Source organism: Ictidomys tridecemlineatus, chromosome X (genome assembly GCF_052094955.1).
Source record: "Ictidomys tridecemlineatus isolate mIctTri1 chromosome X, mIctTri1.hap1, whole genome shotgun sequence".
Taxonomy (NCBI): domain Eukaryota; kingdom Metazoa; phylum Chordata; class Mammalia; order Rodentia; family Sciuridae; genus Ictidomys; species Ictidomys tridecemlineatus.
This window is the reverse complement of record NC_135493.1, coordinates 80,129,960-80,147,306: the sequence shown is the minus strand read 5'-3', so window position 1 is coordinate 80,147,306 and position 17,347 is coordinate 80,129,960. Positions and strand designations below refer to the sequence as shown.

At 40.6% G+C, this 17,347-nt stretch overlaps 1 protein-coding gene across 18 annotated transcripts in view; it reads left to right on the top strand.

Annotated features, from left to right (window-relative positions):
• The window catches only part of Huwe1 (HECT, UBA and WWE domain containing E3 ubiquitin protein ligase 1), a 143,829-nt gene that overhangs the window by 106,986 nt on the left and 19,496 nt on the right, over window positions 1–17,347 (top strand). For 16 of the 18 annotated variants that reach the window (XM_021719788.3, XM_078034767.1, XM_078034766.1 and 13 more), the window contains 14 exons: window positions 285–502; window positions 4,309–4,520; window positions 4,988–5,170; window positions 8,316–8,488; window positions 8,844–8,992; window positions 9,737–9,812; window positions 10,625–10,723; window positions 11,310–11,443; window positions 11,635–11,803; window positions 13,147–13,375; window positions 13,841–14,019; window positions 14,310–14,399; window positions 14,566–14,720; window positions 16,141–16,186. In XM_021719788.3, coding sequence (XP_021575463.2) covers window positions 285–502; window positions 4,309–4,520; window positions 4,988–5,170; window positions 8,316–8,488; window positions 8,844–8,992; window positions 9,737–9,812; window positions 10,625–10,723; window positions 11,310–11,443; window positions 11,635–11,803; window positions 13,147–13,375; window positions 13,841–14,019; window positions 14,310–14,399; window positions 14,566–14,720; window positions 16,141–16,186 — 2,112 coding nt within the window. The remainder of the gene's footprint in view (window positions 1–284; window positions 503–4,308; window positions 4,521–4,987; window positions 5,171–8,315; window positions 8,489–8,843; window positions 8,993–9,736; window positions 9,813–10,624; window positions 10,724–11,309; window positions 11,444–11,634; window positions 11,804–13,146; window positions 13,376–13,840; window positions 14,020–14,309; window positions 14,400–14,565; window positions 14,721–16,140; window positions 16,187–17,347) is intronic. The other 2 variants (XM_078034765.1, XM_021719791.3) reach the window with 1 other exon arrangement.

Here is a 17,347-nt window from a genome sequence, read left to right as displayed (position 1 = left end):
GAGGGTACAAGGCATTTTGGGAGAACTATTAGTGCACTTTTGCTGGAACATAAAATTATAAGCATAGGGAAATGGTGAGGGACATATTAACAGCTGGGCAAATCCTCCTTGGTGTACTATATCTACATGCCAAGTCTGAGACCAGAGTCATCCTGGTTCTTTGTCCTTCAACCACAGTGTGACAAAAGTGTCTAGTGACTTAAACTGGAAGAGAACTTGTATTCTAAGACTTGACTTTGCATTATTCCAGTGTGGAGTTGAACCAGTGTTTGGTTCTTTCTCAGGAGCTTCAACTCCAGAGGAGTCTCGAGATGGGAAGAAAGATAAAGAAGGGGACCGTGCCTCTGAGGAAGCCAAGCAGAAAGGCAAGGGCAGCAAACCTTTAATGCCTACCTCCACTATCCTTCGTCTTCTGGCAGAGTTGGTGAGGTCCTATGTTGGTATTGCTACCCTGATTGCCAACTACAGCTACACCGTGGGCCAATCTGAGCTAATAAAAGAGGTAATGTTTCCAGTTTTTGCTTAAGCTGTTATACTTCCATTACCTAGGTACCTTACTATACATTGGGCACTTTGCTAAAGACCCCTGCATGCTGAGTGGTTGTGCAATGATGAATAAGTCAGAGTTAGGCATCTTTTCCCTGTGGTATGGAGTCATTAGGGTCACTATCGACAATGATCTGATGTGACTCATTCTGTTGGAAATCTCTTGGCCTACAGTGTCTCCATTGCAAAGGGTAAGGCTGAATTCAGAGAGACCAGTTAGGGATCTGATATACTAATCCAGGTAATACATGATTTTGGTGAAGCTGATGGAAAATGAATGAGTTAAAGAGATATTTTAAAGGTAAAAATGAATAAGAATTGGATTTGGAAGTATAAGGAAGAAGTTCTTGTTTTTTTATTATTTAATTTGATGGTCATCTGATAAGAGCACAGAAGGGGGAAAGTTTGAGAAGAAAATGTAGAATTTGAGAGATACTTGGTACATCTAAATAAATGCATTGACTGAATCAAATATATAAAAAATATAGGACTTTCATATGTATTTACACATGTGCAAAAATACCAGATGTGCTAGCAATATTGGTTATAAAAATATCTATCAGAGCTATGGAAGAGAATGAAGTCATATTTTATATGTCCCAATATGGAATTGTCTTCAGGTTAGTAGGCACTTTGAAAAAGTGTATCATGTTACCATATATGTTAAGTGAGTGTCCCGGGATTTTTTTCCATAGACGGGGTCTCATTTTGTGGGTCACACATCATATTTTATGGTTTGTAAATGAAGATTCTGAGGATGTGCAAGGGCACTTGCATGTGAAAACAGCTCCATTTTTTAAAAAAATATTTTTTAGTTGCAGATGGACATAATACTTTTATGTACTTATTTATGTATGTATGTATGTATTATTTGTATGTGATGCTGAGGATCAAACCCATCACCTCACACGTGTAAGACAAGTGCTCCACTACTGAGCTACAACTCCAGCCCCGCAGCTCCATTTTAAAAACCATTTTTTACTTTAATCCATGTTAGAAATACACAGATCCTAAGTGAGTAATCAGTTAATTTTTTCGTGCAAACAGTCACCCAAGTAAATAATGCAAACTCCCAGAGACTTCTAAAACACACAGTGGTTTTGCACGTTATATAAATGTAATATTGTTACATGAATTCTTCCTTGTGACATTTCTTTTGCTTAATGCATTGGCAAGATTCACTTTTGTGTATAGTTAGAGTTTCTTTTCATTACTGTTTAGAAATCCATTTTGTGAATGTACCATCATTGTTGTTCCATCCTACTGTTAATAAACAGTTGGACACATTTCTCTTTGGAGCTATCACAGACAGGGCTAGTATAAGCATTCTTATACAAGTTGGTAAATATATAGAAACATCTCTTTGGGTGGTATGTATGACTATGAGCAGAATTGCCAAGCTCTTGAGCGCGCATTTGTTAAACTTTAGCAGATGGTGCCAGAAGTTTTCCAGAATGGTTGTATCAACTTATTTTATCACCAGCAGCATATAGAAGTTATGATTGTTTCTCCTCCGTGCTAACCCTTGGTATTTTTTCATTTTACTCATTTTAGCAGGATTATAGTGGTATTATGGTTAAAATTTGCAGTTTTCTCTTGTCCATCTTTTTTGTGTGTTTATTGGCCAATTTGGATATTCTCTTATGGGAAGTGTCTATTGAAGTCCTTTGTTTCTTTGAGATGAGGTCTTAGGTGTGTTGCCCAGGCTGGCTTCAAACTCCTGGGCACAAGTGATTTTTCCCAGCCTCCTAAGTAGCTGGGAGTACAGACATGTGCCACTATGCCAGGTTTCTTTTATTCTTGTTTTCTATAATGTTCTTTGTATTTTCGGGATATAAGTCTTTTGTGGCATTCACATTAAATATATACACTAGGCTTTATTTTAAAGCCTTTTACACATTTATACCACTTGTAGTCATAGTTTATAATAGTTTGACCTATTAGTTATAACTATCTTTAGTTGTTAAGTATTTTGTATAATATGTGTCCAGTCACCTATTGATACTGGTTATCTTTAGATATAATAAATACCATTGAGGGCTAGGGTTGTGACTCAATGGTAGAGCACTCACCTAGCATGTGTGAAGCCCTGGGTTCGATTCTCGGCACCACATATAAGTAAATAAAATAAATGTCCATTGACAACTAAAAAAAATGTTAAAAAATAAATACAATTGATAGTCCTCTTCACCGCAGTGGTAGATTATTGGTATTTTCTCTAATATAGGAAAGAAAGCTTTCAAATATTCCCAAGGTTACACTACACGATAGCATGGCTGAAACCAGAACCCAGATCTGGTTCTAAAGCTGTGTGCTTTCTAGTTGTTCATATTATTTTCCCAAACTGTAAAGCTTTTTCTAGTGTTTAGTGTTTTCTAGTGTTTACCTGACTGCTTTTATTCAGAAAGCAATTTTAACTTTGTATTTTATTGGAAATTAATTTTTATTTCTAATATTATTGGATCAAGCTTACTTGATCCAATTTTACGTACTCTAAAATTCTTCATCCTGTTTTCTTAATTGAGGCAAAGTTCACATGAAATTGACCATTTTAAAGTGTGCAGTTGAGGGGCTGGGGTTGTGGCTCAGCAGTAGAGCGCTCGCCTTGCACATGTGAGGCCCTGGGTTCAATCCTCAGAACCAGGAGACCCTCATTGCTATACAAAATTACATACAAGAGGTTGTGAGAGGAATGGGAAAATAAACAAGGAGAGAAATGAATTACAGTAGATGGGGTAGAGAGAGAAGATGTGAGGGAAGGGGGGGGGTAGTAGGGGATAGGAAAGGTAGCAGAATACAACAGTTACTAATAGGGCATTATGTAAAATTGTGGATGTGTAACCGACGTGATTCTGCAATCTGCATTTGGGGTAAAAATTGGGAGTTCATAACCCACTTCAATCTAATGTATGAAATATGATATGTCAAGAGCTTTGTAATGTTGTGAACAACCAATTAAAAAAATAAGTAACAGAAAAAACATAAATAAATAAAATAAAGATTCAAGTGTGCAGTTGAGTGGCATTTAGTACATTTAAAGTGTTGTGCAGCCATCACCTTCATATAGTTTCCAAATCTGCTTGAGTGACTATAGAACTTAATTGTTTCCTAAGATAAGAATTATTAGAACAGAAATTAGAGAAAAAGACTTTGACCTAATTTAACTTCCCCTGGTTTTGATCCTTCTTTGCTACTTTAGGTAAACCTGCATTAAATAATTTTACATATCTGTGTCTGTTGGCTACACTGTCTCTCATTTAGCTCTTCATAGTTTGTAGCACAGGGTTCCGGGCACATTGTAGATGTCAGTAAATATAATTTAATTTTGGAGGAATTATAGCCCTTCAATTAAATCAGGAGTTGAATTCTTTTCCCTTGACTAACTTTTTAGTGCAAACCACTTTTCTTTGGGCCTCAGATGACCCATCTATCAGATAGGGAAGTATTTAGTGTGTCCTGGTACGTTTTATAGGTTTTGTTGTGAACAATTCCACTAAATATGCATAATAATATTAAGAAATATCAGTGATATCTATGTAATGATATCTACATGAAGTTTTGGAAGTTTTTAATAAAGCTCCCAAAGCTTTGTCATTGGTTTGCTACTTTCCAAGCTTGTACTTTTGGGCCATGGTTTCCATATATAAGGTGGGCCTGATGATCACACCTTGAATGACTTAAAGGAAAACTTCAGTGTGTTTCTACCCTATTGTGTGGAATAATTGTGCTTATGAGTAAATGTCACAATTAATGACTTTTCAGGACTGCAGTGTGCTAGCTTTTGTTCTGGACCACCTCCTCCCACATACCCAGAATGCAGAAGACAAGGACACACCTGCCCTGGCCCGACTGTTTCTTGCAAGCTTGGCTGCTGCAGGGAGTGGCACAGATGCCCAGGTGGCCCTAGTGAATGAAGTTAAGGCAGCCCTGGGACGAGCACTGGCTATGGCTGAGAGTACAGAAAAGCATGCAAGGTAAAACCTATACCTGACCTAGTGCTAATAACCAAAAGTGTTCCCTTATTCCATTCTTGGTCCAGGAATTCCTTGCACTTGAACAAGAGTTCTGGCCATACTGGCATCATATACTTTGGTCCATTCTAATAATTTTGGTACTTCAAATACCTAGAGCACTGAGTATATTTGGAGGAATTGGGCAAACAACATAGACAAACCAAAGGGATGTTTTCATTTTATTGCTAGGGTCTTCAGGCAGGATATTAAGCAGGTTCTTTAGTTTTATTTAATTTAAATATACTTTATTCTTAAAGAAAATTATGAATGCTAATGCCCAGAGAGTGAATTCTTACTTTTTTAGATATTATTTTCACAAAAGATACAAGAGTTATCTGAGACAATTTAGTCATGGTTTAAGAATGGGAAGGCATGGTTTAAGAATGGGATATGATTCACATGATAGAGATATAATACTTTTTTCCTAGGCTTCAGGCAGTGATGTGTATCATCAGTACTATCATGGAGTCCTGCCCCTCCACCTCGAGCTTCTATAGCAGTGCCACAGCCAAGACTCAGCACAATGGCATGAACAACATCATTCGACTCTTCCTGAAGAAAGGGCTGGTTAATGACCTCGCCAGAGTGCCTCATAGCCTGGACCTGTCCAGGTAAAGTCATTTGTCAGCCCCAGGGGTTTGCCTTGTTGACCTCATCCATATAAGTGGCAAGGAGGCAGTTTGTGGTGGTAAAACTTTGGATGTAAATAGGAAACCCACATTCTTTGTATTTTGACTTTGAACAAGGCAAAGGCACTTGCCATTCTGTATACCTTTGTTATCTCTACAAACTCAGGAGTTGGACTATGTTAGTGATGATTTTTTCCCCACACCCCCCTCCACTTTATAACAAATCTTTTATTATAAGAACATTATATGTGTATTATAAGAAATACAGATCGTCAAAAAAAACACATAGACACTATTCTAGCACCCAGATACCACCATTATCTTATTAGATATCTTTCCATGTTTTTTGTTTTTGTCGCAAACATAATGTATTTTGTGCTAAAATGATATTATACTATATATGCTCTTGTGTGGTATGAGGGTGTTTATTCTGATACAGCTCCTAATTGTTTCAGTTTTTTTATTTTGTTGTTGTTCATGATCCTAACTTAAGTAACCAGACCAGCTTTCCTACAGAAGGTTTTACCTACTAGACTTGGTCCAGTTGCTTCCTTGCATTAGAGTTTAAAGTTGTTATTTTACTCCCTGATATTTTCTATAAACTTGTAATTAAATGTAGAGACTTTTTTGAGCAATTTAAATCTTTCTTCCTAGAAAATATATCTTAGGTAGGTTACTTATAATACTTCACCTAACTATATACTTAGGTGAAGTATTATATCCCATATTGTGTTATGAGGAGTCATGATCTCTTTGAACTTGCCATTAGCAATCCTTTTAAGGCTGACCACTAAATTAATGACAAATCAAGCATATGCCTAATTAATAGCCTTAACATCAGTTGAGAATCCTTGCCTGAGCACATTATGAATGACAGCTTTCTGATTTCTCATTCCTTCTAGTTTATTTGCTAGGCGTTTTTCTGTGAGAGAGCCCTGAAGAGAAAGTTTGGTTACTTGAAATATAGTTCCTCCTGAAAAGGCAGGATACAAACTAATTTTAAGTTTTTTTCTAGCGTTCTGTTTGCTAAATTGTATTAAAGACTCATGAATTTTTGTCAGTTTTAAAAACAAATGACTGAATTCTTTAGTTCACTTCCATCATTCTTTACTTGCCCAAATAATTAAACTTTTGGCCTGTGGGACACTTTCAAGGCATCTTTAGCTTTTTGATACAAACCCAATAATTTTTTATGACAATTAAAAATTCCAAACTCATCTGGGGTGTGGCTCAGTGATTAAAAAATTATTTGCATAGCATATATGAAGCAAAGGGGTGGGATATAAAAAATTCAAACTCAAGTACTATGGTGAACACAATGTATCTACCTGTATTAACCAATGCATTTTGCTCCGTTTGCTTTACTACTACTTTCATCCCCTTTCAGGCTTCAGTCATTAAGAATTAGTTACAGGGGCTGGAGTTGTGGCTCAGTGGTGTAGCACTTGCCTGGCATGTGTGAGACCCTGGGTTTGATCTTCAGCACCATAAATAAATAAATGGTCCATTTACAACGTGTGTGTATGTGTGTGTGTGTTTAAGAATTAGTTACAAACAACATGATTCTTTACCTCCAGACACTTAAGCAAATGTCTTTTAAGAGCAAATAATATCTTACTTGCCTAGAATTCCATTATTATATCCTAGAAATTTACCATTAATATAATATTCTATTTATTTTATATTTTAAATACCCCTAATGTTTTAATTATGTATTATAGCCAGGAGGAGAATGTTTTAAACCAGGATTAAGTGAGAATCACAGTTTAGTTCAGGTTAAACATTTTTTGGCAAAAATACTACATAGATGATATTTACTCTTCTTAGCTCACATCAGGAAATATATGATATATTTTATCCCATTATTGGTGATGCTAAATTTGTTCACATAGTGTGATGTGTATTGGATTACTCTGAGATCATGAGAATAGTAAATACTCTCCACCCTGAAGATTTTTAATTTAATAGTTCTTTGACATAGGTGATCCTTGACTAGATCATTTACATTACTGGTCATACCACTGATTTTCTGATTGATTCTTATTTTTCAACTGGCATTCTTCTGTAATAAAAGAACCCCCTACTCCCACTTTTGTTTACCTGACAATATAGACTTTTTAATTGCTACCGTTATTCTCTTTGATACTCAGATTGGTCCCCCTGATAATAATCCCATTAAACCCTCTCTACCCCATGCCACTGCTTTAGTTTTAGTGCTGGGGCTTAAACCCTGGCCTCATGCATACTAGGCATGCATACTGTGTTGCCCAGGCTGGCCTTGAACTTGCCTCAGCCTCCACTGTTAATTTTTTTTCAGTACTGGAGATTGAACCCAGGGCCTTGCACATGCTAGGCAAGCCCTCCATCACTGAGTTAGATCCCCAGCTCTCCATTCATTTTTGAAAACCAATGAGATCCCAGGATTACCTTTTGCCTTCCATGCCCTGTCCCTGGGATCAGTTATTCTAATGATCCTTGGTTCCTTTTTAATGTTGTTGGGATCAGAGGACTCTATCTGGGCACTAGGGATCATGCGTACACACACATGTATACATCTATGTATATGATATAAAAGATATTAAAAACATAACTGCTCATTTTGGTGGGCACCTGCTTGGCCTCACAAGCCTTATTACACTTAGAAATCATTTTACACTTCCCCACTACAGTTCCCATGACACTTGCTAAATCCTAGAATGCCCTATATAGTTTGAAATCCACAGGACTTAAAACTTACATCATGTTCCTTTGAAACCTTTTAATATTTGGTTATTAAATGCTGGTGCTTTTCGTTTCAAACCATAGGTCTAAGAAGTGGTTTGCTACTTGGATGTATTCGTGTATGTAGAATATCTTCTGGTTTCTAGTCAAGAATTTGTTCCTCACATGCTTATTACCACAGCCCTATGAAATACAGCATTGATTTAACCTTTGCTTTGGGGATGGGTTCTTTTGAAGACCTTTAAGTCAATTTTTTTTCCTTCTAAATAATAAATAGAATATTAGTTCTTTGAGCTCATGCCCCTTTCTCTCCTAGTATCTTCTATTGTGGGAACCTTAGTGGGCTTTGCAAAAAGACACCTAGTATTTCTGTTCTCAGTGTATCACTTTATCTTCCTTTACTCAGCCCCAACATGGCCAACACAGTCAATGCTGCTTTGAAGCCTTTGGAAACACTTTCCCGCATTGTGAACCAGCCCAGTAGCCTTTTTGGCAGCAAGAGTGCTTCTAGCAAGAGCAAGACTGAACAGGATGCCCAAGGAGCTTCACAGGACTCTAATAGCAACCAGCAAGACCCAGGTAGGGAATCAGTCAATGGCCTGGAGAGCTGGATGGGTGGGAATTTGTAGTTGCTTTCCGGGCATGGGGATTACAGCTGTTCTGGCTTGGTGTTGTTTCCCTGGGAACTTGCTGGCCTTCCAGAGATCTGTCATAGTGGTGTGGGAATCTGCCCCACAAAGAATTCCTTCAAATTGCAGCCTTGTTTGGCTATCCTCACACGTAGCCTTGTCTTTTCCTTTGTCACCCATTCGTTTATTCTCTGAGAATTTGTAAACTTGCCCGAGGAAGGGACCTTATTGTCTTCATGCTTGCCTCGTGGTGCCCAGCACATAGGCACCCTTTGATTATTTTGCTGGTTGGTTGATTGTTTCAGGCGAGCCTGGGGAAGCAGAAGTGCAGGAGGAGGATCATGATGTCACTCAGACAGAGGTGGCAGATGGGGATATCATGGATGGGGAGGCTGAAACCGACTCAGTGGTGATTGCTGGGCAGCCTGAGGTGCTCAGTTCACAAGAGATGCAGGTAGGGAGGCAGATCATCCAGCATTCCCTGTTGCGGCGCTGAACCAAACCCCCAGGTGGTGTGGGTGGGTGAGTACTTTAGATCCTCGCCTCAATGCTGTCTGCTTTGCAGAGGAGCACAGATGATATGCTTAGTAGATGCTCAGCAAATGTGTTTGAATTGTATTAAAGGAGGGATGGGGGCAGGGCCAAGGCGCCATGTACTATGAAATGGTATAGATCCCAAGCAGAAAACTTAGACACAGGTGAAATGTTGATGTAGAAAGCTGGCCTGAGGGCTTTGGGCCCAGGGTCTTTGATTTACTTGGCTCTGGTGATTAATGGAAGCTCCTTAACACCATTTTATGCCATAGCACCAGCTCTTGCTGGGCCATTAAAATGGTCTTCCACGGACCCTATAGAGAAAGCATTGTAATTTCTGGAGCTGGTAGCAATGGATAAAAAACTGGGCCTATGGTCCTTAGCTGCTGGCCCTAAGGAGATCTGCATGTATTCCTGGACAGTCTAAAGACTAACCTGGTATCAGCTAACTGGGATGGACCCATTTGATGGACAGTCTGAGTGTGGATTGGCAGCATGTGGTAGTTTCTGTGCTATTAGCACTAAGTGTGTGGTTTTTATGTAACCTCCTCCGTCACACATTATCCTAGAAACGTACGCTCCCTTGCTGGCTTTTATTAGGGTTTCGGTGCTAGCACAATGATAGACTTGTGTGTATCCATATGTATGTTCTATTTCTCTCCAGGTTGAGAATGAGCTGGAGGACCTGATAGATGAGTTGCTTGAGAGGGATGGCGGATCTGGGAACAGTACAATTATAGGTGAGAGCCCCAGAACTGAGTATAGCCTCTTCCTTTGCCTCAGTCTCTCTTGGGAGGACCCTTTTTCTCATCATCTGCTTGCTCAGCTCTGCCTAAGGGCTCATAGCCAGCCTAGATTGCTGCTTGTCTTGATGTTGATGGTCTTACAGATGAGAAATTCACAAGCCATATACAGGCCTGTGGCAGGTCTGAAGCATTGCCTGTGTGGGGGAGGTGGTGGGGGTAACCATCAGTATAGATAACATCAGGCACATCAAGAGTGTTTATTCATGGAGGCCTAGAGGAGGCTGTAGGGTGAGAAAAGTGCTTTCCTTTCAGTTCTTCAGTGAAGTCCAGGGGCTTTCTGCCTCAGTAATGTTAAAAAAAAAATGTGATCATCCCCTAAGGGTGGCCCTTTTTAAATCTTAGAGGGAAAGTGGCTAAGGTACCTTACTGTCACCTGGCTTTGAGGGTGTATGTGTTGTCTTTATTTTACTGATCAAAGAAAGGAAATAAAGGAAAAATGGAAGTAGACATGTATTCTGAAATTTTACAAAGCTTTTTCACACCCAGTATTCTTTGTGGTTTCACAATTAGTGGGATTGGCAAGACAGATGTGATCATCCCATTTTACAGATGAGGAAACTGAGACTCAGACAGGTAAAGTGACTGGCCAAGCTCACCTAGCTAGTTGACAGAGAATCCAGGTCTTGTCCCTCAACAACAAAAAAAAAAATGGATATCTGCTAGGTGTACATAGCTACTTAGGCGCACCCAATCTGGAAAGGGAAGTCCTCTGTTGTTCAGTGAAGGCTCTGCTCTGTAACCTTCAGTGAGCAGAAGTGGAGAGGATGAATCACAAGAGGACGTGCTGATGGATGAAGCTCCTTCCAACCTCAGCCAAGCTTCCACCTTGCAGGCCAACCGAGAAGGTGAGAGTGCCGAGGCCAGAAAGGCCTCCCTTCTTGCCCTGCACGTCTGGCAGACACTACACTAGGGTTTTCCTGGAGGCAGCTGCCCACATGTGCAGAATAAGGAAGCATCTGTCTGCATGCGCTGACATACACCATCCACTTTATCCTCAGCCAGTTTTTCAAATAACATGTTACTACTGCTTGCCCAAAGTTTATCACTTCTTACTTGGTTCGCTTTCTTCTCACCCACCTGCTGTCATCGCTCCAGATTCCCTCTTACCAACAGGATGCAGTCAGTAGCAAATTAGGGCTGGAAAGGAAAGGGGGCACCAGCAGACTTGGCCAAGTCCTAGACCGTGGCTCCTCAAGCACCAGCCTGGTGCCAGCCTCCACAGTCAGCCACCCTGCTCAGCGTGTTGATGCATTGATTGGCACTTTCAGGAAATCGGGGATGGCTCACTAAGTCTGTACATCACCCCAGATCTGATTCTTCCTCTCGTAGAGTCAGATACCCCATCTCCTTCCCACTCAGTCTGCCGGCCTGCACAGTAGCCTGTTTTCTAGCTACTCAGTTTAGTCCTCCAATGTGCTCCCTTTGTTTTAGATTCCATGAATATCCTGGACCCTGAGGATGAGGAGGAGCACACTCAGGAAGAGGACAGCAGTGGCAGTAACGAGGATGAGGATGATAGTCAGGATGAAGAGGAGGAGGAGGAGGAAGATGAGGAAGATGATCAGGTGAGGGGGGACTGTGTTTGGGTTGGTTCAGATGACCTCTTCCATGGGAACAGAGAACTGCAGAAAACCAACAGTCTGGGTTGCTAGCTAGCCTCAGCGCCTCCCTCCCTCATGTGCACATGTGGCCACTGACACCAGGCTTCAGAAAACCCTTACCTCCAGCAATTCTCCATCTCCTATTTTCCCTTAAGGAGGATGATGAAGGTGAAGAGGGAGATGAAGACGATGACGACGATGGCTCTGAGATGGAATTGGATGAGGATTACCCTGATATGAACGCTTCTCCCTTGGTCCGATTTGAGCGCTTTGACCGGGAGGATGATCTCATCATTGAGTTTGACAACATGTTCTCCAGTGCTAGTAAGATACAGGGGCTCAGCTGGGTTTTCTCTCTTGATTCTTATACCCTTCTCTAGGGTAAGCCAAGCAGTGAACCAAAGCAGCTATTGATCTGATACCAACAGCACTCTTTTCCTATGCTGACTCCCTGGGGCAAGGGATACCTGAATCCATCTCTCTCAATAGCGTATTTCACAAGAAGGAATAGCAAGAGGCTGCTTTTGTTTGCTCCACCTCAGTAAACAGGCAGCCATTTTGGAGCCTGGACAACTTGATGATTTACTTGATTAAAAAATGAAACCAAAGCTGACTGCATCAGGCACCCGAATGCACGCTACAGTGGATAGGGCAATCAATAATCTTTTTTTCTCTAACACTGGATCTTGAGGGTTTGGATGGAACACCTTTGAGCTTGGAATTGGGGAATGGATTTGAACATTCGCTCTGTTCATCAAGGATGCATCTTTTCAGGGAAGAGAATGAATCTCTTCCCTCCTCCCCCATCAACGTCAAAATTCCCTTTTAGCATCAAGTTAGATAGTCAAGTTCTTAGACTCAAGCTGTCTTGATAGGACAGGTCTTGACCTCAAAGCACAAACATAACAGAAAACACTGGACTGGTCTGGTCTGTTGTCTTGGCCAAGTAATCTCTTACCTCTTTGAGCCTCAGTTTATCACCTGTAAATGAAAAGTATGAAAAGGAAAAAAAATGGATTGGATTGATAATATTCAAGATATCATCTATGATGGTGTTTGAATTTTTGTGATTTTCATCGGTCTTATAGTTGAGCCTCTGTGCATTCAGCAAATTGGACAGATATTTGAGATGTGCCTACTATGTCCTAGGTACCGGGGATGAAGCAGTAAAGAAGAAAGCAATCCTTGGCCCTTATAGGAGCTTATGGTCTATTAGGAATTATAAGTATAGGCATTACATTGTAACATGGTAAGAAAGAAAGCACAGAGTACAGGACTATCCAACCCAGTCTATCAAAGTGAGACTTCACAGAGGAAGTGACATTTTAGGCCAGAAGTAAAAGCAGATGAGGGAGAGGAAGGAGTCTTCAAGATGAAGGGAGCAGCATGTGTCTGAGGGTCCTAGAAGCATTACTGTGGCTGTAATTTGGAGAGTGAATTGGGAGAAGTTACAATTTAGGAGGCTGTTACAGTATCTAGATGAGAGATGATTGTATAAGCTATGGTAGTATCAGTGTTTGTAGATCAGGTGGTGTGGGAATGAGGGAGAAAGGACAAAGCTCAGGTTTCCGTGTGAGGAAGTAAGGCCCAGGAGACATGGTTCTGCTTGAACAATCATGGAAGAAATTTCTTTTTGGCACTGATCCCTTTGCATATTGTCCTTGCAGCAGACATCCCCCCATCCCCAGGAAATATCCCTACCACCCACCCACTGATGGTACGTCATGCAGATCACAGTTCGCTGACACTGGGCAGTGGCTCCTCCACAACTCGTCTCACCCAGGGCATTGGACGCAGTCAGAGGACCCTAAGGCAGCTAACAGCCAATACTGGCCACACCATTCATGTTCACTACCCTGGGAATCGCCAACCCAATCCTCCTCTTATACTTCAGAGGTGAGTTGTAAAGAAGATCAGTTGGAGTTACCAGAACTCTCATAAAAATCTTTACTGAGCTTCAGCATTATTTGACTAGGAGAGGGGAATAGTCATTCATTTAATGTTACCACAAATAAGGTGTGTGTGTATTCTGATTATTGTAGGTTATGTGTGCAGCTTTTAGAGGAGTACCAAACTGTGTGACATGTCCCATGCAGACATTCAGCAATTATTATTCATCTCATGTGGCAAGCTTATCAGTGGTGCTCGGTCTATGCTTATAACAATAGAGTAATATGCAATCTCAACCCAAATAAAGCTATAAAACTGATATAGTAATCAGAAGAGAAAGTAAGGCTTATATGCAGTGTGATAAGTTCCATAATTGTGTTATAATTTTAATAGAGGATCTGGATGGAGGATTTCATGGTAATAGGTTGCTGCAGACTTAATAGTGACCATGGTACTCCACCATCACTCTAGGTTGCTTGGTCCCTCCGCTGCTGCTGACATCCTTCAGCTGAGCAGTAGTCTTCCCCTACAAAGCCGGGGTCGGGCCCGCCTCCTGGTGGGCAACGATGACGTCCACATCATCGCCCGGTCTGATGACGAACTGCTGGATGACTTTTTCCACGACCAGAGCACAGCTACCAGCCAAGCAGGCAAGTTTTGTGGTAAGGGAGAGAGTAGAGTTTGGGAGTTTATCGGGGTTTTTTCTCCCTAGCTGAGGAAAAGCAGAACAGTGTCTACCCTAGAAGTAATACATTTTATAGGAGCTGGGACCATTCTGTGACTTAGCCAAGGACAACAAAATGGTCTAGGTACATGTTAAGTACCAAACCTTGTGATAGCCCTTGGGCCATGTTAGGAAAATACTAACATGGATCTTATTTTTTGGATCATTTGACACTTAACAAGGCCAAAAATCTTACTCCCCTTTATTCCCCTACAGGAACCCTGTCCAGCATTCCCACAGCCCTGACCCGCTGGACAGAGGAATGCAAAGTTCTTGATGCTGAGAGCATGCACGACTGTGTTTCAGGTGTGTGGTAGCTTGGTTATTAGGGCAGTAGTAAGCCTTCCAGGGCTAGGACGATTGTGTAGAGTTATTTCCCTGGTTCTCTGTGGCCACAAGCTCTGCCTTTTGGCTTCCTTCCCAACCCACCCACCCCACAGAGTAGCCTCTGATCTCTGCCTCTTTGATGTAGTGGTTAAAGTGCCCATTGTCAATCACCTGGAATTCCTGAGAGATGAGGAGCTGGAAGAGAGGCGAGAGAAACGCAGGAAACAACTGGCTGAGGAAGAAACAAAGATAACTGACAAAGGGAAAGAAGATAAAGAGAACAGGGATCAGAGTGCACAGGTGATTACCAATGGCTGGGAGGGTTCATCTTCGGCCAGATCTGCCTTAACTTTCCTGTGTTTTGGGCATAAATATGGTATATAACTCACTGAAAGAATCTCAGGGTGTTCGCATTGAACATGGGAATCACTCATTGCAAATTAATTATACTTGGTTTTGGGGGGTAAAAATTGAAACCCAGAGGGAATGTTTTTTCTCCGTGTCTCAATGGGGGAAACTGGAGCCAGAACCACAATTGGTCCTCAAAAATCACATCTCATAATCCACCTCCAAGGACTACAACTAGACAAGGAAGAAACCCTGATCAGCTCATATTCTTATTCATTTTCATTTCTTAGTGGGGCGCCTTACCAGAATGACCCTATTCCATCATTTGAATAAGTTTGACTTAGGTGTCAGAGAAAAAGTTCATATCTTGAATTCTGTCACCTCTATGTCATTTTTCTAGGGTTCAAATTTATATCTAACATGATTTTAGTTTTAAAAAGAAGCTACCTGAGTGGCTGGGGCTGGGGCTCAGTGGTAGAGCTCTCGCCTGGCACGCATGAAGCACTGGGTTCGATCCTCAGCACCACATAAAAAAATGTTTTAAAAAATAAGTTAAAAAAAAAGAAGCCACCTGTTTCAGAAACTTCTGTGACCTTGGATAGAAGGTCTACTCATGTGGTTTTTACTTATAGATGAGCAAAAAGGGACATTGAGGACTGAGGGTATAGTTCAGTGGTAGAGCACCTGCCTAGCATGCCCAAGGCCCTGAGTTTGATCTCCCAACACTGCAAAAAGAGGCCATTGGATGTTCAGTTATAATAATACGCTTGATCTAATATATCTTTATATAGAACTTTGGGCCTAATAAACAATATAGTTTTGAACACATGAAAAGGAATGAAAGAGAAGCAAAGGTAGCATATTGCTTAAAAAAGAAAAAAGCTGAAATGGGACTAGAGAATGTAGCTCAACAGTAGAGCACTATTCTAGTATATACAAACCAGCCCCTAAGTTTCATCATCAGCACTGCAAGAAAAAAAAAAAGCTAGAGTGTGCAAAATAAGCCCAAGAAGGGGGTTTAGATGAAACTAAAAATTTATGGCTAGTCTGGTGATTATGCCTATCCCTAATGTAATTTTTATTATTGTTGTTCAGTAGCACCTCCTCCAACAGTTTCCCTTTCACCCCCAATCCATTCAAACCCAGGCTTTGTTGCTAAAGTACAAACTCTAAGTATGTATAGAGAAATTAGATGTATATTTGCATACTGAAATGATCATCTTCTTTTGATAACATAGCAAAATCATTTTCTATCAGATCACTCAACTCCTAGCTGGTCTAGGTCTAGGTGAGGGATGGTGACTCACACAGTTTGATCTTTATCTTGTGTTCTTAGAATATTTCCACACTGGTCTATCCCTTCTCTTTGCAGTGTACTGCATCTAAGACAAATGACTCCACTGAACAGAACCTCTCAGGTAACTCTCCCTCCCTTTCATCCTTCTTGCTAATTGATAAATATGTTCTTTCTCGTGACCCTTCTGAATAGCTGGCCCACCTGGGCTGAAGATGGACACTGGTGCTCTGTGGGATGAGGTAGTAGATTGTATAGTTTTAGGGTCATACCCCATCTTGGAGATAACTATACAGTCTACTGTCTTTCCCACGGTGGTACACTTCCCCTCCAACTTGGCTGTGTTTAGGTTCCTATTCTGGTTATGCAATGCTTCATTCTGACAAGGTTATGAGTCCTATACCTTTCCCCTGAAACTCAGTATGTATATCTTTGAGACAGTTGGTCCTTTGGTAAACACCATAGGATGGCACTTCATGAGAACACCTGATGACACTACTCAAATGGCAGTCCTCAGTGGAAATGAACAAAATTTAAAAGGTTTAATATGTTTTTCCTGAAGCTGAATTTAATTCCATTCATAGAGCTGTTGTTTTTTGAGGTTATATTCTTTCTAGTTCTTCGGTGTCAAAATATTCTTATTAAATCATATTGATAAAATGTTTTTTTCTTACATGACGAAACTAAGTTAATAACCCCTACTTTAGTGTGTGTGTGTGTGTGTGTGTGTGTGTGTGTGTGTGTGTGTGTGTGTGTGTGTCTTTCTCTCAATCTTAAACTCAATTATTCTGTGGAATCTAAAAGTCTAAGAACACTGTCTTGGACATCTGCTTTTGGGGAAGGTAGCTTTGTGGGCTAAATGGTATGACTATATGCTGTCTATCCTATCTTAACAATGGTCAGTACCAATTTTGTGATTCCAACAAATGGTCCATATGGTATTCTATCTCCCCTACTATTAATTTTGTCAGAACTGTCTTCTACTTTCTTTTTTTTTTTTTTTTTTTTTGAGTTGGGAAAAGAAAGCCTACACAATTTTTTAACGCAGTGAAGGAGGGTAGGTGTCCTTTTTCCTACTACCCTTACTAGAGGATTCTGCTCATGTCAGGGTGAGGTAGTAAGTTGTATTGTTGTGGGGTAGGGATTTTAGACCCCAATAAGAAGATAACTATACAACTTACTACTTTCCCTGGTGTGTGGCATATTCACACCAAGTCTTTCAATGTTATCACCATTTAAGTTGTAAGTGTAGGTGTTCCTTGGAAAATCAGGGAGTAAAAGGGTA